Source organism: Mirounga angustirostris, unplaced genomic scaffold, assembly GCF_029215605.1.
Source record: "Mirounga angustirostris isolate CCGP_5_RB_7025 unplaced genomic scaffold, mMirAng1.0.hap1 SCAF_1, whole genome shotgun sequence".
NCBI lineage: Eukaryota > Metazoa > Chordata > Mammalia > Carnivora > Phocidae > Mirounga > Mirounga angustirostris.
The window spans coordinates 213281970-213304110 of record NW_026991709.1 but is presented as its reverse complement, the minus strand read 5'-3'; the positions used below and the strand labels follow the sequence as shown (position 1 = coordinate 213304110).

At 58.0% G+C, this 22141-nt stretch overlaps 2 protein-coding genes across 7 annotated transcripts; both read left to right on the top strand.

Moving 5' to 3' along the window:
- The first annotated feature begins 5937 nt into the window (after positions 1–5937).
- On the top strand, positions 5938–11438 carry HMG20B (high mobility group 20B). Of its 4 annotated transcripts, XM_045863376.3 has the most exons (10): positions 5938–6034; positions 6315–6370; positions 6715–6823; positions 7312–7515; positions 8125–8245; positions 8585–8631; positions 8902–8974; positions 9266–9481; positions 10055–10187; positions 10741–11437. In XM_045863376.3, exons 2-10 carry the CDS (start codon positions 6333–6335, stop codon positions 10751–10753), a joined length of 954 nt encoding a protein of 317 aa, XP_045719332.1. In that variant the 5' UTR covers positions 5938–6034; positions 6315–6332; the 3' UTR covers positions 10754–11437. The 4 variants fall into 4 exon arrangements, with proteins under 4 accessions (XP_045719332.1, XP_064430912.1, XP_064430911.1 ...); XM_064574842.1 differs by lacking the exon at positions 5938–6034 and having other exon boundaries at positions 6041–6370; XM_064574841.1 differs by lacking the exons at positions 5938–6034; positions 6315–6370 and having other exon boundaries at positions 6656–6823; positions 8588–8631; positions 10741–11438.
- A 2589-nt stretch (positions 11439–14027) lies between these two features.
- GIPC3 (GIPC PDZ domain containing family member 3) lies at positions 14028–22000 on the top strand. Of its 3 annotated transcripts, none has more exons than XM_045863327.3 (6): positions 14033–14707; positions 15512–15697; positions 15836–16016; positions 17750–17862; positions 18120–18214; positions 18331–22000. In XM_045863327.3, exons 1-6 carry the CDS (start codon positions 14483–14485, stop codon positions 21674–21676), a joined length of 4146 nt encoding a protein of 1381 aa, XP_045719283.2. In that variant the 5' UTR covers positions 14033–14482; the 3' UTR covers positions 21677–22000. The 3 variants fall into 3 exon arrangements, with proteins under 3 accessions (XP_054361017.1, XP_045719283.2, XP_045719284.1); XM_045863328.3 differs by having other exon boundaries at positions 14034–14707; positions 18120–18201; positions 18331–18628; XM_054505042.2 differs by lacking the exon at positions 15512–15697 and having other exon boundaries at positions 14028–14707.
- Positions 22001–22141: the final 141 nt, after the last annotated feature.

Below are 22141 nucleotides of genomic sequence, written 5' to 3'. Positions count from 1 at the left end.
AATGCCCTGCCCTCGGGATAGGATAGAGACAGGCTTGGGGTCCAGTGAGATCCGAGCCTCTGATGTCCCCAGAGCGTCCCAGCTGCCCCCCACCCCCTGCTGGAGATCGGGTGTCCTGGTGGCCCCAGTCCAGCTGCAGGTAGGAAGGGAGGGTTCGCTTTGATCTCCTCTCCAGGGGCTCTGGATGACTAGGAGTGGTGGAGGGGGAGGAGAGGCGGGGTGGATGGAAGGGGAGGGAGGATTCCTAGAAACTGGGAAACAACCAGGAACTTCCTTAGATCCCAGGGTGGCTGTGGGGGGCCCACAGCCAAGATCAAACCAGGCAGTCTCAGGCCAGCCCCCAAGCCTCAGTTTCCCTTTCTGTGAAATGGGTGTGACAGTGGCACTGCTGAATAGGGTCACAGGGTGGCCTAAGGGAGATGAGGCAGGTGAGGATTGGGACTGCACAGGCACCAGATCATTCGCTGTGGTCGGGGGCTGTCCTGTGCATCGCAGCACCCCTGGCCTCCACCCAGTAGAAGCCAGGGGCACCCCCCCCCAGCAAGTCGTCACAACCAAACATGTTTCTGGGCATGGTCCAGTGTCCCCTGAACTACCCTGGGTGGCAGCCACTGTACTAGAAAATTCTCTGTAACAGGGTCTGCAGCTTCCCGGACCAAACCAGCTACCGCTTCCGGTGGCATTGACCCCAGTTCTAAGGGAGACCATGAATTAAGCTCATTAAACCCTCGCGACAACCTCCTGAAGGCAGACATAGTCATCGTCCCACTTTGTGGAGCGGCAGACTGAGGCACAGACAGTTTCGGTAAATTGCTCAAGTCACACATCTAGGGCTTGGGGCCACCTCCCTGACCTTCTGCAGGTCCCACAGCAGCCGGGGCTGCCTCCTCCTCAGAGGCCTGAGGCCCCCGCACCCGCACCCCTTCTTTCGGGCAGCTGTGACCACTGCATTTGTGTGTGTGTTGTGCTTCACGTTGTGTCCCCTTCCCTGCAACCTCCCCTCCCGCCAAGTAGGTGACAGCCCTAACACCCAGGACCTTCGAATGCAACCTTATTTGGAAATAGGGTCATTGCAGAGGTGGGGAGTTAAGATGATGTCACGCTGGAGCAGTCCCCTGTGGACCCAATAAAAAGCGAAAGCTGGACACACACACACGGAGAAACCGAGGGATGATGAAGGCAGAAATATCGGGGTGACGCTTGGGCAAGTCAAGGAGCACCCAGCATGGCCGGCGACCCCCAGGAGCTGGGAGAGCCTGGGGCTGACTCTCCCTCAGGACCGCAGAAGGAACCAGCTCTGATCGAGTCCTTGTTGTTGGACTTCTAAGCCCCAGAACTGCGGCGCCATACGCTTCTGCTGTTTAAGGCCCGGGCTTGCGGTGCTTTGTTTGAGCAGCCCTAGGGGACTGATATAGTGCGTGCGTGTGCATGCGCGTCCGTGCGCGCGTGTGCGTGCATGTGTGTGCACGTAGAAAAAGCCTTAGTAAGAAGTGTTACCAAGCTGGTGATGGGGAATATGGTGCGCGTACCGCGGCCTTACCTACACTGATTTTATACAAATGAAATGAATTTGCACAATATTTGCAAAATAACGTTCATTTCAGAAACAGAAGTTTAAGCCATCCTTAATGGATCTTGTACTTCTGGGACTGCAAATTGGGACTCCGTACCAGGCTTCCTACTGGACAAATTTCCAAGTGAGGCACAGAAATGAATGCAAAGAAACTAAAACGAAATTTACGACTTTAGACAGCTGTGGTTCCTGGTTTTATTGAGGGCTAGGTATTTTTTTTTTTAAGATTTTATTGATTTATTTGAGAGAGAGAGAGAGATCACGTGATTGGGGAGAGGGGGCAGAGGGAGAGGGAAAGGGAGAAATCCAAGCAGACTCTATGCTGAGTGCGGAGCCCTTTGCGGGGCTCAATCTCATGACCCTGAGATCATGACCGAAGCTGAAACCACGAGTTGGACACATAACCGAGCCACCCAGGCGCCCTTACTGAGGGCTAGGTATTGAGAGAACTTTATGTTGCTAAGAAAAAACAAGGGACGCCTGGCTGGTTCAGTCAGTGCAGCTGGTGACTCTTGATCTTGGGGTCATGAGTTCAAGCCCCACAGTGGGTGTGGAGCCTACTTGGAAAAAAAAAAAAGAGAGAGAGAAAAAAAATGATTTATAGCTTCGGGGCAGAAAGGATCTGCTGTTAAATAAATGCACGAAGGATGTAAAGTCAGATAGTATAAATGCTGCTTCTATATGTTGCTTGTTTGGGGCTGTGGGTGTTTATGGACTGCATGAATTGGACGGAAGACACTTTTATTCTTTCTAGAGAATATCCATGCAGCAAGATATTTTTCTTGATGCCAAAGAGCTGCAAACTGCTTTCAAAATCAACCCCAGGGGCGCCTGGGTAGCTCAGTCAGTTAAGTATGGGACTCTTGGTTTTGGCTCAGGTCATAATCTTGGGGTCCTGGGATCGAGCCCCGCTTCCGGCTCCCCACCCTGTGCGGAGTCTGTTAGAGATTGTCTCCCTCTCCCTCTGCTCCTCCCTGCTCGGGCTCTCGCTCTCTCTCTAAAGGAAGTAAGTAAAGTATTTTTTAAAAAGTCAATCTCAAAACAGTTCCTCTCTTTTTGATGTACAGGAAGACTCTGAATTCCTTGTGTGGTTCCTTAGGAGGACAGGTTCTAGCGCAACACCTTGTCAATCAAGCCAAAGAGGCGGGGCTTGGAGGGCGGGGCTTCCCCCAACTTCTCGCTTAGACTTCTTACCTATATTATTTTTAACAGATCAGAGGCAAGGGTGGTGTGTCCCATGAAGCAACAGAGCAGGGTCTGGAATCCGGGTCTGTCATGATTCCAAGGCATGCTCATCTTACTCAGCCCTGGGCTGCCTCTTAGGGGAACAGGTTTATTGAAATTTAATTCACATACAATGCACCCATCTAAAGTGTGCAATTCTGAGGGGGTTTTTTAAAGATTTTATTTATTTATTTGAGAGAGAGAAAGAAAACAAGCTGGGGGTAGGGCAGAGGGAGAGGGAGAAACAGACTCCCCGCTGAGCAAGGAGCCTGACGCAGGACTCCATCCCACCGGATCATGACCTGAGCAGAAGGCAGACGCTTAACCGACTGAGCCGCCCAGGCTCCCCTGAGGTTTTCAGTATATTTACAGTTATGCAACCATCACTGCAGTCTAATTTTAGGACATTTTGATCACTCAAAAAGAAACTCCGTGCCCCTGAGCAGTGTCTCCCCATTCCCCATCCCCACTAATTCCCCAGCCCCAGGCAACCACTAACTTACTGTCTCTATGGATTTGCCTGTTTTGGACATTTCATATGAATGGAGCCACACACTTGTAGTCTTTTGTGACTGGCATCTTTCACTGAGCATCATGTTTTCAAGGTTCACCCCTGTTGTAGCATGAATCAGCAATTTCTTCCTTTTTCTTTTTTTAAGTTTATCTTAATCTCTATACCTAACGTGGGGCTCGAAATCACGACCCAGAGATCAAGAGTCACAGGCTATTCCGACTGAGCCAGCCAGGTGCCCCTAATTTATTCCTTTTTATGGCCGCTAATATTCTATTAGATGAATGGACCACATTTTGTCTATCTGTTAACCAACAGATGGGCATTTGGGTTGTTTCTACTTATCGGCCATTGTGAATCGTGCTGCTGTAAACGTTCATGTGCAAATTCCTGCGTGGACATGTGTTCTTGATTCTCTTGGGTCTATCTCTAGGAGTGGGATTTCTGGATCACATGGTAATTTCATGTTTAATGTTTTGAGGAACTGCTTGGCTGTTTTCCAAAGCACTTGCCTCTGAGATATTTACTGTATGCACTCATTTGTATATTCAACAGATAGGGATTGAGCAGCTCCTAGAGGCACTGTTCTAGGTGCTTTAACGCGATGGGGTGCCGGGGTGGCTCAGTCGTCAAGCGTCTGCTTTTGGCTCAGGTCATGATCCCAGGGTTTTTGGATCGAGCCCCGCATCAGGCTTCCTGCCCGGTGGAAAGCCTGCTTCTCCCTCTCCCACTCCCCCTGCTTGTGTTCCCTCTCTTGCTGTGTGTCTCTCTGTCAAATAAATAAATAAAATCTAAAAAAAAAAAGTATTAAAAACCACAGGCCAATAAAAGAGCCACTTAGGCCACGTCACCAAAGTGGAGCTTAATACCAACCTAACGGCAGCTTCAACCTCCCCCAGAATTTTTTTTTTTTTTAAGACTTTATTTTATTCGACAGAGAGAGTGAGAGAATACAAGCAGGGGGGAGTAGTAGAGGGAGAGAGAGAGAAGCAAGCTTCCCGCAGAGCAGGGAGCCCGAGGCGGGGCTCGATCCCAGGACCCTGGGATCATGACCTGAGCCGAAGGCAGACGCTTAATGACTGAGCCACCCAGGCACCCCTCCCCCAGAAAGGTATTAATGGGTCAGTCAGGAACTTTCCCTCTCTGCCCCAAAGGAACATGAGAGAATGTGCATAAGACGACCTCCTGCTCTTCCCCCTGCTAAGGGAAAGTGACCTTGCAAGGAGGCACAATCCTTTCTCTTCTCTTGGTAAGAATGTCCTTGCCCCTTCTTGCTTCCTATATAAGCTTCCATTTTGTAGGATCCTTTGGAGCTTACCTCTACTTGCTAGATGGGATGCTGCCCCATCCATGAATCCCTTAACAAAGCCCATTAGGTCTTCAAATTCACTCCATTAAAATTTTGGTCTTTAGGGGCGCCTGGCTGGCTCAGTCATAGAGCATGCGATTCTTGATCTCAGGGTGGTGAGTTCAAGCCCCACACTGGGAGTAGAGATTACTTAAATAAAGAAAACTTAAAACAAAAAAAAAAAAATTTTTTTTTTTTTTTGTTCTTTAACAGGGGAAACTAACATATGGAGAAAAAATAAGACGGTGTATGGGGGAAACCTCATTGAGAAGGTGACATTTGAGCAAAGACCTGAAGGAGATCAAGCAGTGAGCCAGCAGATAATCAGGAGGAAAGGGCACACCAGGTGCAAAGGCCGTGGGAAGGGGTAAGTGAAATGGACGTATTTGTATTTGAGGAACATCAAGGAAGCAGGGAAGGGAGATGGCAGTGTGGTGATGTGGGCCAGTTGTTTGGGGTCTAATAAGAGATCGTGAGCATTCAGTGACCACAACTGTCACCCTGGGAGTAGGGGAAGTCCCAGCTCAGGCCATAAGACCACGCTGCCGCGTGGGGGTGGGGGGGCAAATCCCAGAGCAGAGCCTCCTGCCCCTCCACCTTCACGAGGTCTTTGCAGCCTTCCTGTCTCAGTTCCTCTTTCCAAATGCTTTCAGCCCAGTTCTGGACCTCAGCTTCGCAGCATCCCAGCCTCCTGGTCCTAAACATCGTGCAAGGTCCCCATTGCACAGGAGGGAAAGCTGAGCCCCCAGGGGGAGAGCAGCCCCTGCCGGCTCACTGCAGGACTAGGCACAGCGGGAGGCCGGGGGCCCTAAGTTCAGTGAATGGATGGCTAACTTCCCCGCCAGGTTTGCAGGAGGCTAAGACAGGTCCTACCCTGTCCTGGGGCGGGAGAGGAAGACACTGCGGGGAAGGACCTTAACCCCCTTTCCTAGCAACCGGCCGCCGTCTCCATGGCAACTAGGGAGGCGCCCGATCTGGCCCTGCAGGTCCCGGGATCCCGCAGGGGCGGGCGGTCTCGCCTTCACCCGGAGAGGAGGAGTCCGAGCCGCGCCTACTGGCCCTTTAAGGGGCTCCGCCCGGCAAGGCCTCAAAGCGCCCTGATTGGTCCCGAGAGCAGCCGAGCGCAGCCGAACTTGACGCACCCGCCCGCAGCCTTCCCTATCCACCTCCCACGCGGCCCCGGTTGTCCCAGCCAATCGCCGACCGGCGCGCCAACCTTCATCTGCATGGTCACGCCCCAGGGAAACACTGCACCCAATCCGACAGCTCGCGGAGGCCGTATTAGCATGCCGGGGGCGGGGCGAGCGGCAGGGGCGGGCTCGGGGCGGTTGGTTGGAGCGTCGCAGCAGCGGAGAGGTCCGGGAAAGTTTCTTTGGAGGTGAAAACAGCCGCGGAACTCCGGGCCCTGCGAGGGGGTGGGGGCGCGGGGGTCCTGGGGCCGGGGAGGGGCCCCTCCCGGACCGGAGGAGGGTGGGCCCGGCCCTTCCGGGGGGCGATCGCCCAACAAAGGATCCCTGGGGCGCCCGCCCTCGAGGGCCTCCCCGCCCCTGGATCCGGCCCCTCCAAACACCCCGGGCCCGGCATTCCGGGGCTCCCCCGCCGGGCCACCCCATCGGCGGCTCGGGCGCCCCTCACTCGGCCACGCGTCTGCCTTCCAGGTGGGGCCGGGAGCGGCCATGTCCCACGGCTCCAAGCAGCCCGGCGCGGTCGCCGCGTGAGTGAGACATCCCCTCCCCCAGCCCACTTGGGGCTGCAGCCCAGCTCCCGCCCGCCCTGCGGAGCTCCTGGCCCCTCGCCCCTCGCCCCGCAGGGTCTTGACTCCCCCCACACAGCTGGGGCAGGACCTCCCCCTTGCGTCCCCACCGGCCTCTTTCCCCCCAACTCCCCGGCCCAGTGCCTCCCAGGGGTCCCTACCGGCCCCCCGAGTGCTCCTTCCCCGTCCCGTAGATAATGACCCCCGCAGACCCCTGCTCCCAGGACTCAGGCCCCCTCCGTGCCAGCTCCGCGGTCGGGGATGGAGGTGAGGATGGGGGTGACCCTGGCGTCCCATGGCTCCAGGCCGGCGGGCGGCAAGGCTCCGGGACAGCATGGGGGCTTCGTGGTGGCTGTCAAGCAAGAGCGCGGCGAGGGCCCCCGGGCCGGCGAGAAGGGTTCCCACGAGGAGGAGGTGAGTCCCGAGTCCCTGCGCTGTGGTGGGGGAGGCTCTGGGGCTCGCCCATAGCCTGGAAGCTCCACCCCGGGCTAGATTTGAATTCGCCGTGGCTCCGCCCACAGTCCAGATTTTCTTCCGAAGCTGAGGCCCCGCCCCGTGCCACCTGCCACGCCCCCAAGAGATCCACAGCCACTAAACCAGGCCCCGCCCATCGCCCAATACCAGCTCCGCCCACTGCCCTGTGGGAGGTACCTTCCCGTCGTCCAGTGGGCCTTTCGTCCAGCATAGAAGCTACGCCCATCCCAGAGACCACGCCCACAAGCGAGCCCCATCCCAGATGCCAAGTGCCCGGGACCTCCGAACCCCGCCCTCTCCCAATCCTGCCCCTTGACCAGGCCGTACCTACAGGCCTTCCAGTCCCTGTCTCCTGGGTCGGCCCCGCCCATCCCTCTAGCCTGCCCCAGCCCCCCAGGCCCCTCCCAACGGCGCGTACGGTTTCACAGCCCGTGAAGAAGCGTGGCTGGCCCAAGGGCAAGAAGCGGAAGAAGATCCTGCCAAATGGGCCCAAGGCACCGGTCACGGGCTACGTGCGCTTCCTGAACGAGCGGCGTGAGCAGATTCGCACACGCCACCCAGATCTGCCCTTTCCCGAGATCACCAAGATGCTGGGTGCCGAGTGGAGCAAGCTGCAGCCGGCGGAGAAGCAGGTGTGGACGGAGGGGGCTGGCCCAGGACCACTGACCTTGCCCCGACCCACTCGGACACTGCCCTGCAGCCACATGCCCCAAAGGACAGAATGTGGAGGGTCCTTGCTTCCGCCTGGAGAACTGATCACCCATGAGCTCTCCCCAGCAGGCTGAAGCGAGGGGAGGGTAGCAATAGGCAAGAATCGACGTAACACTTAATAACCAACATGGATAGGTGTAAAGATGTAGGGGTGGGGGCTGGATTTTTATGTGATACCTTCCGATTTTCAAATCCTGGTAATTAAAATTGCAAAAATATCAAGGAAACGAAACACACCACTAGTTTGCGCCCTCTAAGTGGTATTTCAACAAGCGAAATGGGTGCAGGAGGGCAGCCCAGCCTGGAGACAACAGGGAGAGGTTTATAGCGGCGGAGTTTGGGCGGGGGGTGGGGGGGGTGGGGAGTGCCCTGAGCAGGAGGCCGAGGAGGCGGGTTTTGTCTCCGAGGACAATAGGGAGCTACGGGAAGGTGGGGGCATAGTGAGCTGAGTGATGGAGATGGGGTGTTGGCCGTGGAGGCCTGCCGCCCCTGCCCCTGGGCTGGGCCAAGCCTTCCGCTGCCCCCACCAGCGGTACCTGGATGAGGCCGAGCGGGAGAAGCAGCAATACATGAAGGAGCTGCGCGCGTACCAGCAGTCAGAAGCCTACAAGATGTGCTCGGAGAAGATCCAGGAAAAGAAGATCAAGAAAGGTGGGAAGGGACCCAGCCCCCAGGCAGCTGGGTGCGGGCTCTGAGACAGGTGACCCTGGGCAGACCACCCACCGTCCTCCATGGGACTCCGGGTCCCATGAAGATGAGAGACACCTAAGCGGACAGCTGTGAGTGGGCAGGGCTGAGCAGCGCTGACATGGGGGCACACAGACACTGGGGGGCCTAGGCAGGAGCCTGCCCCAGGACGAGCAGGGCTAACTAGGGGGGGAAGGGTATGCTAGGCGGGGCGGGGTGGGGGGAGGGCGGCACTCGCAAAGCAATATGTGGGCTCAGAGGAGACCTGCCAGGCTGATTGATCCTGCCCTCCTTCCCCACCAGAAGACTCGGGCTCTGGGCTCATGAATACCCTCTTGAATGGACACAAGGTAAGTACTCCTGCTCCAAGGACCATGGCTGGGCGAGAAAGGTCTGGAGGTCTTTAAGCCCTGGCTGAGCCAGACCAACTCTCATGGGAGGAAGGGAGTGCCCCTCCTCCAAGTGTGCAAGCAGAGTGGGGCAGCCACATCGTGGGAATGTTGGGAAAAGGACTTCGACCCAGGTGGCCAGAGGAATCCCTCCCAAGCTTGAGGGACGTCCCAGAGGGGTTTTGGCTGCCCCCCCCTCCCAAAATTCGTCATCTTGTCCTGTCGTCCCAGGGTGGGGACTGTGATGGCTTCTCCACCTTTGACGTCCCCATCTTCACTGAAGAGTTCTTGGACCAAAACAAAGGTGAGCACTGACCAGGGGTTCTTGGGGAAGTGGGTGTTGGGAGAGTGTGTGGGCCAAAAGGGTGCCAAGGCCGGGGGAGGTGGCCGGTGGGGGAACGGACCACCCACTCAAAAAAGCACAGGCGCCCACCTCCCCGGACCCTCCGGAGCCGAACCGAGGTGTGGGGCTGGAGGCAGAGCAGTGACAGCCGGCCCGGGGGTCGGGGTCGGGGGGGGGGACACAGCTAAGGCAGAGGCCCAGCAGCGGGCAGGGAGGAAGCTCCAGGCTCTGATCGGCTCCCCCCCGCTGCAGCGCGGGAGGCAGAGCTGCGGCGCCTGCGCAAGATGAACGTGGCCTTCGAGGAGCAGAACGCCGTGCTGCAGAGGCACACGCAGAGCATGAGCAGCGCGCGGGAGCGCCTGGAGCAGGAGCTGGCGCTGGAGGAGCGGCGGACGCTGGCGCTGCAGCAGCAGCTCCAGGCCGTGCGCCAGGCGCTCACCGCCAGCTTCGCCTCGCTGCCGGTGCCGGGTGCGGAGGCCCCGCCCCCGTCGGGCCCCGCCCCCGCCCCGCCCCGCCCCGTCCCTGGCGGGCTCCGCCCCGCCGGCTCCACCTCCTGGCCCCGCCCCCAGCCGCGTCGAGCCTGGACCCCTACCGCCTTGAGCCCCTAGCCCAGAAACCCCGCCAGCCCCGCCCCCGGCCGTGCGACTCCTGCACCGAATGACTCCTCCCTCTCGTGAGCAGAGCACGCGCCCGCCCTCGCTGACCCCTGCCCGCGACCCCCCCTCCCCTCCGGCCTTTCGCGCTCTGGCCTCAGCTGACCTTGGCTACTTCCTCCTCCCCAGTTTGTAAGCCCCCCTCCGCCCACGGCCTCGCCCTCACCACTTTCCGTCTAATGCCCCCCGCCCACAGCTGACCTTGCCTTTTCCGGGTCTAGACGTCCCGCTGCCCCACCCGACCCCCCCGACGCGCCGCGCCTCTGGCCCCCTCCCCGGGACCCTGCCCTTGGAGACCCCCCCCCGCCCTCTGACCTCTGCTCCTGTGGGGCCCCGGCCGCATCGACTCCCCCGCTGGGCTCCGGTGACCGGTCCCTGTCCTCTCCAGGCACGGGCGAGACGCCCACTCTCGGCACTCTGGACTTCTACATGGCTCGGCTGCACGGCGCCATCGAGCGCGACCCCGCCCAGCACGAGAAGCTCATCGTCCGCATCAAGGAGATCCTGGCCCAGGTCGCCAGGTGTGTGACGGGGCGGGTCGCCCCCGGGCTCTGCTCGGCCCGGATGGGGCCTCCCTGCCTGGGGGTTGGGGGGGCTGCCTGAGGCTAGACCTGCCTTGGGCCCCGCGGAAATGACTGGATTTCGGCCTCCGACGGGGGTCCCGGAGTCTGGGCGCTGCCGGGTGGGATCCGGCTGCGGGATCTTATTCCGAGGCCACCGCCCACACGGGATCTACCAGGTGGGGCTTATTTGATACAGGCGACCAGTGGCCAGACCGCTGGGGGGCGCCGATCAGATCGGGGACTTTATGAATGCTGCTGGGCGGGAAATGCCAATCCCTCTTGGCCGGTGGGATCCACTGGGGGGGCGAGAACGTCCCCCCAGCTGCTCGTGGGTTTTTCTGGGTGGCTTCCAGCTGTCCTGGCTAGGTGGGATGGACTCCTGGCCCCCACCATGGCATCTGTTTGGAAGAACTGAGGGTTGGTGGCCTATGGTGATCCCCATCCTGGGGGTCAGGGCTGATAAAAGATGGGGGTTCCCCATCACGAGTCCCCCCCTTCTCTCCTGTCACAGTGAGCACCTATGAGGGTGTCCGCCGCCCCACGGATCCAGAGAAGACCAAGCTTTGGTCATGGCCCCTTCTCCACCCCATGGAGGAGGATTGGGGGTCCACCTTTTGGGGCCATGCCCAATCCTGCACCTTGGGGGCTCCAGCCCCCCTAAAATTAAATTGCTACAGCATCCCTCTAGCTTTCAATTCCCCCAGCACCCTGAACCCAGAAAAATCACCTGCTGTACATGACACGCCTAGAACCCGGAGCCCCAAGGCCCAGCAAGGCCTGCTCCCCTTGCACATCACACTACAGGGACGTGGGAGCCGCACAGGGGCTGCGGAACCCAGGACACAAGGGGACCCACAGCCACTGGCACGCCCAGGGTGGGGACGGTTATACCTGCTACACCGGATCTCGAGGACCGGCCCAGGGACAAGGTAGAAAACCCCACCCCCGACCCGCTGGGACCCCCAGCAGGTGCTCACCACAGGTGCCCCCCCCCCCCCCGCCCCAGGCAGGCACGCTGCAGGGACATGCTCTCATACTTGGGGCGGGACCCTCTGGCCCTCAGATTCCTGCACCCCAGAATTGGGGGGGCTGGTACTGACCCTCCCCTCCCTCATCCAGATGAGGGACCCTTGCAGAGGCATCCTCTACCTTTGCTCAATCTGGACTTTTTAAGTAAAAAAAGTGGAATTTGAATTTCCAAGCCTGTGAATGTTTTTTTGGGGGGGTGGGGTGGGAGGTGGGCTAGAAGATGTGCCCAGGGCCCCCAAGATGCCCCTGCTGGGCGTCCCAGGCCTGCCCTCCCCAAGCCCCCGGCCTCCATGAGCCCCCTTCCCGTCTGCGGATGAGCCTGTTCCGGACGTGTCACCCACGTGGACTCACACCCCGCGTGGCCTTCCGTGTCTGGTTCCCTCCCTGAGCATCCCCGCCCCCATCAACGGTCACTCCCCACCTTCTCCCCAGCCCCGGCCCCCGCGAGTCCCCTTCCCGTCCATGGATGAGCCTGTTCCGGACGTGTCACCCATGTGGACTCACACCCCGTGTGGCTTCTGTGTCTGGTTCCCTCCCTGAGCGTCGTGGGCTCGGGGTCCATTCCCAGGGCCGTGCGTGTGGGCCCCTTCCTCTTTTTCGTGACCGAATAATATTCCAATATGTGGACGGACCACATTTTGTTTATCCCTTCACCCATTGATGGACATTTTGGTCGTTTACACCTTCCGGCTCCTTTGAGTCCTGCTGTGTATAGTGTGTGACAGGTGTTTGAACACCTGCTTTCACTTCTGCAAACTACCTCCCAGGAATGGAATTGCTGCTCCTAGGGGGATTCTGCGCTTGCCTGACTGAGGAATCCTCTCTGAGACTTTTTGTGTAATGCAATATTTAAGACATCTTAAATATTGGGGGAGAATAATTAGACAAATGCCTGTATCAGGTTGAATCATGTCCCCTCAAAAGATACGCTGAAGCCCTAAACCCCAGTCCTCAGCATGTGACCTTATTTGGAAATAGGGTCATTGCAGATATAATTAGTTAGGATGAGGTCATCGCAGAGTAGGGTGGGCCCCTGATCCAATATGACTGGTGTCCTTATAAGAAGATAAAGATTCGGACACAGACACAGGAGACAGCCATGTGACCACAGAGGCAGAAATGGGAACAATGCAAGCTGCCAGAAAGCGCCGAGGAGTGCCAGCCACCACCAGAAGCTAGGACAGGCAGGGAGGGGCTCTGCCGAGGTCTCAGAGGGAGCGTGGTCTTGCTGACAAGCTGATGTCACACTTCGGGCCCCCCCCCAACAGAGAGAGTAAATCCCTGTTGTTTTAAGCCCCCCAGCTTGTGGGCCTTTGTTATGGCTGCCCCGGGAGACAAACACAACCAGATACTGTCACCTCCCCACCCCAGGTCCCTTGTCCCCCCCCCCCCGGCACAGGTACCCCCATCCCAAATTTGGAGTTTATCAGGCAAGTCTTTATCTACTGTAGCACGTAAGTATGTCTTCCTAGAAGAGTACCGTTTTGACAGGGTTTGGTTTTCTTGTTCAGTTCTTAAAGGTTTTTTTTTTTTTAAAGATTTTTATTTATTTGACAGAAAGAGACACAGCGAGAGAGGGAACACAAGCAGGGGGAGTGGGAGAGGGAGAAGCAGGCCTCCTGCCGAGCAGGGAGCCCGATGTGGGGCTCGATCCCAGGACCCTGGGATCATGACCTAAGCCGAAGGCAGACGCTCAACGACTGAGCCACCCAGGCGCCCCAGTTCTTAAAGGTTTTTAAAGTGTACAGTTCTCTGGTTTCTAGTATATTTACGAACTTGTGCAACCATCAGCACAATCTAATTCCAGAACACTTCCGTCACCCTAAAGAGAAGCCTTGTACCCCTTAGCAGTCACTGCCCCTCCCACCTCCTTCAGCCCCTGACAGAAACAAACCCACTTCCCGTCCGTGGATGAGCCTGTTCTGGGCGTGTCACCCACGTGGACTCACACCCTGTGTGGCCTTCCGTGTCTGGTTCCCTCCCTGGGCGTCGTGTGTTCAAGGCTCATCCATGTCATAATGTGTGTCGTGTTTTGCGGGCTTTTAAACTTGACACATTTTCTTAACAGTGTCCAAAGCTTTCTGCAACTTGCCTTTTCCCATTAACGCTTGGTTTCTGAGATTCTCCCAAGGCGGGAGGCCCCTCTTTTGCACCACTATATGGCATTCCATTGCTGTTTATTATAAGAGCCGAAATTCTTGTTGGATGCCTCCGTGCTGTGGTCCCAGGGGATTCTTACAGATGCTTCCTGGTGCCCACAGCCTCCTTCCCTTCTTCTTCATCTGTAACCTGGGGGTTCATTCATTCCCTCACCAAAGATTGCCTGAGTGCCTGCTGTCTGCCAGGCACGGGGCACCGGGATACGGCAGGGGGAAAAAGAGACCAGAACCCCTGCCCTCCTGCAGCTAACATTCTAGTGGTGGGGACAGTCAGGATACAAGATGAGTAAGTAAACAGCTGATCTATCAGGTAGTGCTTGATACCAGGGAGAAAAATCCGGGAAAAGAGATTGAGAGGTGGAAGGAGGAGGCAACATTTGAGCAAGTAGCTGAGGGAGGTGAGGGAGGAAACCAGGTGGATGACTTGGGAGATGGCGTTCAGGCAGAAAGAACAGCATGTGCAAAGGCCCTGTGGCAGGACCCAGCCTGGCATTAGAGAAAAGGCAAAGAGGCCGGTATGGCTGGAGTAGCAGGAGCGAGGGGGAGATGGGGAGGAGGGTAGGGTGGTGGGGGGGACGGGGCATGTTGTGCAGGGCCTGGTGGGCCTCAGGGTGGACTTGGGCTTTTACCTCCCCGGGAAGGACTGAGCACTGGAAGGATGTGTCGAAGCAGGGACAGGGTATGGCTGTCCTGCCCCCTTCTAGGGTTGTTGCAAGGATTAAATGAGCGCGCCTAGCAGACAGTGAGCGCTCCTCACGCTCAGCTGTTTATGTCCTCATTGGTGATCCCTGTTTTTCCCCAGTCTGCAGCTCAGGCCCCTGGGGGACTGCCCGGCGTCCCCCAGGAGCGCGCAGCTGGCTGGCCCTGGCAGGGCCCGGACACCTGGGGCCAGACCCCCCTCCGCAGCCCGCGGTGTCGCCTTCCCGGGCGGCTCGGATTCCCGGATCCCCTTACCCCAGCGGCTCGGCTGTCACGCCCTGGGCCGGGGGAGGGGAGGCTGCAGGAAGCGGCGGATCCGGCGGCGACGGCTGTGGCGGTGGCCGGGGTGGCCCAGCTCCTCCTGCCATGGAGAGCGCCGCGGCCCAAGAGACCCGGGGTGCCGAGGCCCCGCGCCCGTCCGCGCCCCCGCCCTCGCCCGCGGAGCCCCCAGCCGCGCCCCGCGCCCGTCCGCGCCTGGTCTTCCGCACGCAGCTGGCGCACGGCAGCCCCACGGGCAAGATCGAGGGCTTTACCAACGTCCGCGAGCTCTACGCCAAGATCGCCGAGGCCTTCGGGATCTCGCCCACAGAGGTGAGGACCCCCGAACCCCCGCTCCACCCCTCCCGGCGCCAGAGGCCCACCCATCTGACCCGGGATAGGGGTGGAGCCTGGAACCCGGGACTGGGGGCCCCGGATCCCCCCTCCTCGGATGGAGGGGATCCGATCACCAGATCTCAGAGACACACCCATCAGATCCTGGGGTTCCCATACCCCAGAGAACCTCTTCGCAGGCCCTGCGCAAAAGGGGAGCCCGGGTTAGGGTGAGTGGATCCTTAGCTTGTCCAGGAACCCACTGCGCTGAACCAGCTAACAGTGGATCCCAGCCCTCGGGTAAGCGCCTCTGTGGTTCCTGGGCGCGGCTGGGGGCTGGGGTTCCAGGCAGCCCCCTTCCAGGTGCGAAGTCCGAGGCCCGGGGGTGGGGGGGTGGGGGTGGGGTCAGGGCCTGGGCTGCTGGGCTGTACGACTCGTAGCCCCCAGGGGGCGCCAGCAGATTCAGAATCGACTGAACAAGTTGGTCTGGGATGTCAGGGCACCAACGGGTTAAAACTGAAAGTCTTAGGGGTGAGGGAGGGGTCTCTTCCTGCCCACAGCTCCCTGCTCCCCATCCTGAGGGTCTCAGACTCCTTCTTGTACCCCACCCCATTCTGAGGGTCCCATGCCCCGCGTTTTCTGGTGGACTGGGATCCTGGTGGCTGGGTAACCAGGCCAGTTTCATGCCTCCTTGTGCCTCGGTTTCCCTCTCAGGCTCCTGAACCCATCACCCTGGTTGTTCTGCACAGACAGAGGGTGATGAGCGCTGTCCTTAATTCTGCGCTCCCCCTCCCCTTGGGACAGATCTTATTCTGTACCCTAAACAGCCACAAAGTGGACATGCAGAAACTCCTGGGCGGCCAGATAGGGTTGGAGGACTTTATCTTTGCTCACGTGCGCGGCGAGACCAAGGAGGTGGAGGTCACTAAGACCGAAGATGCCCTGGGACTGACCATCACGGACAATGGGGCCGGCTACGCCTTCATCAAGGTGCCCCCGGAGGGCGGGTGACTACCTGCGTGCTCGGGGACCTGGGATGAGCCACTGCCCCTGTCTGGTTAACCTGGGCTCTGGGAAGCCGAGGAGGGTGGCTGGGGTGGCCTCGTGAGTGACTCTGGGTCCCTGCAGAGGATCAAGGAGGGCAGCATCATCAACCGGATCCAGGCTGTGTGCGTGGGCGACAGCATTGAGGCCATCAACGACCACTCCATCGTGGGCTGTCGCCACTACGAGGTAGCCAAGATGCTCCGGGAGCTGCCCAAGTCCCAGCCCTTCACCCTGCGCCTGGTGCAGCCCAAGAGAGCCTTCGGTGAGGGCCACCTGGGGTCCAGGGGGCAGGTGGGGTGGTGGTGAGGAGCTCTTCCAGAAGCGGGTTCTCTGGATGCCCAGTGAACACAGTGGAGGATGGGAGCGTGGGGGGGTGAGGGGAATGGGACAGGATGGAAGGTTCTAGACGCCTCTGGTGACATGACAGGGGGCTTCTGGCACGGTGTCAGGAATGGGTAGGTAGTTTCTAGATTGTTAGAGTCAATCCAGGGATGGGGGCAGGGGAGTTTGGAAAGATGGGGATAGGATGAGGAGGTGTCTGGACCTATTTTGTAACCTGGCTAGGAGCTTTTAAAGTACTGCTTTTAGGCTATGATTTTAGAGAATGTTTTTCCAAGTGAGTTCTAGAATGGTGCTTTAAAAAAAACATTTCATTTATTTAAGAGAGAGAGAGAACGAGGGGTGGGGAGTGGCAGAGGGAGAAGCAGACTCCCCGCTGAGCAGGGAGCCCAATGCAGGACTCGATCCCAGGACCCTGAGATCATGACCTGAGCCCAAGGCCGATGCTTCACCTCCTGAGCCACCCAGGCACCCTGAGAATGGTGCTTTTCAAAGAGAAGTCTGTGACCTGTCCGTGCATGAGACAAGGGACTTGCTCTCGAGGACGGTTTCTCCACCTCAGCAGTAGTGATATATGGGCCAACTCATCTCTGCAGTGCGGACCATCCTGTGCACCATAGGATGCTGAGCAGCGCCCCTGGCTTTGAGCCAGCAGATGCCAATGGCAGCCATCAGGTCGTAACAACCAAACTGTCTCCAGATATCATCAATGTCACCTGGGGGCAAAATCACCCACCCCTGCCCTGGGGTTGAGAACCTCTGCTTTAGAATGTAGACCATCCTGTTTAGCAGCAGGTCGTTTTTTTACAGCACGACTTTCTCAAGGACGGAACCAGCCTGTCGCTTTCCATTCCGGCACCACTCTCTTATTTAATTATGGACTGGCCCTTTGAGTAGTGCTGTTCTCCAGCAAGAGGTTCTAGAAACTCCCGGGCACATCTGGAGAGAGGTCCCAGGGAGAATGGGACAGGGTGGGGTTCCAGATCTGCCCTTTAGCAGAGCAATGGACTCCAAGAGCCATGCCCAAACGTTAGGACTGAATTCTAGACAAAGTCTTTTCTAGATTGACCCTCTGGCTACAGGAGGATCTCAAGCAGTCCCTTCTAGAGAGAGTCATTTTAAAAACAGGAGGGACAAGGGTGTCTGGCCGGCTCAGTCGTTAAGTGTCTGCCTTTGGCTCAGGTCATGATCCCGGGGTCCTGGGATCGAGCCCCACATGGGGTTCCCTGCTCGGCAGGAAGCCTGCTTCTCGCTCTCCCACTCCCCCTGCTTGTGTTCCCTCTCTCGCTGTGTCTCTCTCTGTCAAATAAATAAATAAAATCTTCAAAAACAAAACAAAACAAAACAAAGCAGGAGGGACGGGGATGTCTGGCCTGCTCAGTCCGGGAACACGTGACTCTTGGTTTCAGGGTCGTGAATTCGAGCCCCATGCTGGGAGTAGATTATTTAAAAAACATTAAAAAATAAAAATAAATAAAAAAGAGGAGGGTGATTCGGGGGGATTCTCAAGCTGGGTCTCTGAAGATTCACCCATGGACATAAGGGGGCTTTGAAGGATAAGAAGATTCTAGAAAGGCTCAGCTGGTAACCTCTGAGGCTTACGCAGATGTGGATCCGCCCAGAACACATGCCCCTCCCCCGCTCTGTCCCCTCCAGATATGATCGCCCAGAGGAGCAGGGGCAGCAAATGCCCCATGGAACCGAAGGTGACCAGTGGGAGGGAGACCCTGCGTCTTCGTTCTGGGGGGTCTGCCTCAGTGGAGGAAGTGGTGAGTGAAGGGGAAGGGAGTCTTCAGGCGCTCTTACACGGAGCATTCAGCTGACTCAGTGGGACCTTGGGTAAGACCCTCTCCTTTGTCCAGCCGGCTCCCCTACCCGCAAAATGGGTCCTCCATGCAAGGCAGGATGGGAGTGCTGGCACAGAGTGCTGACTCTCCGCTCCGCTCTCACCGCAGGGGTGGGGCCTGCGGAGGGGCTGGGCTGGAGGGATCCCAGACTTCTGACCCTCTGCTGTTCCCCGCCCCAGCCCAGCAAATTTGAGGAGGAAGCATCACGGAGGGTGGATGACCTGCTGGAGAGTTACATGGGCATTCGGGACCCAGAGCTGGGTAAGGGGCCAGGGTAAGCTGGGTGGACCCTGGGGGGAGGACAGCCCACAGGGAGGAGTCAGAGGCCCCAGGAGGAAGTCACGGCCCAAGGAGCACCCTCACCAGCCTTCCCTCCTGCTTGGCCTGCAGCATCCACCATGGTGGACACCTCCAAGAAGACGCTGAGCGTCCAGGAATTTGCACACCGTTTAGATTCCGTCTTGGGCGAGTTCGCCTTCCCGGACGAGTTTGTGGTGGAGGTGTGGGCCGCCATAGGCGAGGCCAGGGAGGCCTGTGGCTAGTCTGCCCTGGGGCCGAGCGCAGCCCCAGCCCAGAGCCCAGCCCCCTGCCCCAGCCCTCCTGGCCAGTTCCCGAAGCCCACCTCTGCACCAGAGCCCAGCCCAGATCTGAGACCCATCCTCGCTCTAGAGCCCAGGCCAGCTCTGGGACCGAGTTTACCTCTAGAACCCCTACCAATTTCAAGACCAATCCCAGCTCTGAGGCCAAGCCCTACTCTAGACTCCAGGCTAGCTCTGAGGCTGAGTTTATCTCTGGAACCCAATCCACTTTTGAGACCCAACCCAGCTCAAAAACTCAGCCCCCCTCCAGACCCCAGGCCAGCTCTGAGACCAAGTTCACCTTTAGAACCCCTACCAGTTCTGAGACCAAGCCCAGCTCTGAGGTCAAGTCTTGCTCTAGAACCAAGCTCAGTTATGAGACTAAGCCTAGCTCTGAGACCAAGCCCTGTTCTAGACCCCAGGCCAACCCTGAGACAAAGTTCATCGCTAGAATGCAATTTAGTTCTGAGACCCAACCCAGCTCCAAAACCCAGCCCTTTCCTAGAACCCAAGACAGCTCTGAAGCTAAACCAAGCTCCGAAATCAAGTTAAGGTCTGGATCCCAGATAAGTTTTAAGACACAGCCCAGCTCTGAGATCAGTCCCAGTTCTGGAAGCCAGCCCAGATCTATGACCAAGCCCTTCCATAAAACTCAGTCTGATGTTGGAACTCAAGACAACCCCATGACTCAGCCATACCTAGACACCCGGTCTAGCTCAGGAACTCCCATTAATTCTGGAGCCCAGCTCAGACTCCAGAAACAGTCCAGCAACAGTAGCCACACCAGTTCAGGACTGGAAGATGGCTCCCAAACCCAACCCTGCTCACGAGCCCAGATGCATGCTGCAGCTCAGTCCAGACCCAGATCCCAGCCCTGCTCTAAAACCCAACTGCACTCAAGTACCCACCCCCATCCTGGGGCCTGGTCTGGTTCCAGTGATGAGTTCAGCTCAGAGACTGAGTCCAGTTCTAGACCCCACCCTGGTGCTACAACCAGGCCCATCTCCAGAATTCAGACAAGCTCTGGAACCCCATCCATTTCTGAGGCAAGGCCTGCCTCCAGAGCTAAGCCTGATGCCGAGCCCCGCTCTCACTGCAGAACGCAGACCAGCTCTAGAATGCCATCTAACTCTGGGACCCAGAACAATTTTAAGACCTGGGCAATTTCCAGAGCTCGGTCCAGCTCAGGCACTCCACCCAGCTGCAGAACTCAGCTCAATTCTGAAGCACAGACTGGGTCTGAAATCCCATCCAGCTCCCAAACACAGTCAGTTGCTGAGACCCCACTGAGTTCAAGAACCCAGCTAAACTCTGGAATCCAGTCTAGCCTTGGGACCCAGACCAATGCAGCAACAGACGTAATCTCTGCAAATCTGTCTAGCTCTGAAAGCAGGCCCAGCTCCAGGACCCAGACTTGTCCAGGAGCTCAGTCAACTTCTGGAACTCAGCTCATCTCGGAAACCCTACCAAGTTCTAGATACCAGCTCCAAGCCACAGCCCAAGGCAGCTCTGGTATTCAGCCAGACTTTGGGAAGCAGACCAGCTCTGGAACTCAGCCAAGCTCTGGAGCCCAGATAAGTTCGAGAATTCACTCCATCTCTGGAACCCAGCCCAGCTCCACGATTCACTCCAGCCCTGAGACACAGCCCAACTTGGAAACCCAGAGTGATTCTAAAACCCAGCCTGTTTCTGAAACCCAACCCGGCTCTAGAACCCTGATCAGTTCTGGAACGCAGCTCAGACCTGAGACCCAGCCCACCTCAGAGACTGAGCCCAGTGCAAGCATTCAGCCCACCTCCAGGATTCAGCTCAGCCCTGTGACCCAGCCCAAGCCTGGAACCCAGAGCAGTTCAAGAACTCAGCCCAGCTCTGAAACTTACCTTAGTTCCAGAACCCAGCCTGTTTCTGGAACCCAGTCCAGCTCTAGAACCCAGACCAGTTCTGGAACCCAGCTCAGCTCCAAGACCCAGCCCAGCTCTGGGACCCAGAGCAGTGTAAGAATCCAACCCAGCTCTAAAGCCCACCTTAGCTCCAGAACTCGGTCTAGCCCTGAGACCTGGCTCAACTCTGAGACCCAGCTCAGTCACAGGATTCAGTTCAGCTCTGAGACACAGCCCATCTCTGGAAGCCAGCCCAGTTCAAGAATGCAGCCCAGCTCTGGAACTCACCTCAGCTCTAGAATCCAGCCTCTTACTGGAACTCAACCCAGCTCCAGAACCCAGACTAGTTCTGGAACCCAGCTCAGCTCCAAGACCCTGCCCAGCTCTGGGATCCAGAGCAGTGTAAGAATTCAACCCAGCTCTGGAGCCCAGCTAAGCTCGAGAACCCAGTTTACTTCTGAGACCTGCCTCAGCTCTGAGATGCAGCTCAGCTCTGAAACCCAACCCAGCTCCAGAACCCTGATCAGTTCTGGAACGCAGCTCAACTCTGGAGCCCAGCCCACCTCAGAGACCCAGCCCAGTGCAAGAATTCAGCCCAGCTCTGGAGCCCAGCTCAGCTCCAGAACCCAGCCCAGCTCTCGGATTCAGCTCAGCCCTGAGATCCAGCCCAAGTCTGGAACCCAGAGCAGTTCAAGAACTCAGCCCAGCTCTGGAACTTACCTTAGTTCCAGAACCCAACCTTATTCTGGAACCCAGTCCAGCTCCAGAACCCAGACCAGCTCCAGAACCCAGACCAGCTCAAAGATCCAGCTCAGCTCTAGAAATGGGCTCCACCTACAGACCCCTCGCCTTGACCCTAGAACCGAGGCTGATCTCACTCGCCCAGCCCAGCATCAGCCCCTAGGCCCACCACGCAGAGCTCCAACTCTGGGCCCTAGCACAGTCTCTCAGCCGCAGCCCCAGCCCCATGATCTGGTACATGGAACGCAGGCCAACACTGGCCTGGGCCGAAGCTCACCAACTTCCCACCTGGCCCCACAGCCACAGATCCCGTCAGCCCCCCAGAAACCGGTCCTCTTCCCCAAGCCCCAGCTAGGACCCCGGAAGTCCACCCCACCCACCATATCTGTCATCTCTAGTTCTGCCCCCAGGGCAGTCCTCCTGCATTCCCAGACCCCTGAATCCCTAGCCCAGAGGCCTGTCCCCTCCCACACGCTCAAGGAGTCAGGGCCTGCTCCTTGGGGGTCAGAGCCCCTCCCCCACCAAGGGGAGCTGTAGCTTGAGGGTGACACAGTTTTGGCTTCCAAGATCCCCCCATCCTGTCTCTGGCCCCTCCCAGCCTGGGTCCCCTGGAAGCAGCAGGTGACCTCATTCCCCCAGCAGGTAGGGGTGGGGGGAGTAGGGAGAGTGGAAACAGGGGCTTTAGTTTCACTTGGGCCTGGCTCTGGGAGGTGTAAGCAGATCCTAGGTCTGTGGAGTGGAAAGCTGGGTGTGTGTGTGGAGGGGGCATGTGGGCAGGAGGTGGAGAAATGGGGGGCAGGAGGCAATCTTGTCCTCATGTACCTCGAGGGCTCATGGGGAATAAAGGCACCTCTCCTTGCAGCTGGGTGTGTCATTTTTGGGGGAGTTCATGGGAAGGCAGAGGAAGGGGCAGGCATGAGAGTTTAGGGGGCACAGATGACCACACTGGATGCTTCCTAAGCGGCTGCTGTGTGCCAAGCCCTTTACTAAGTGATACAGGTG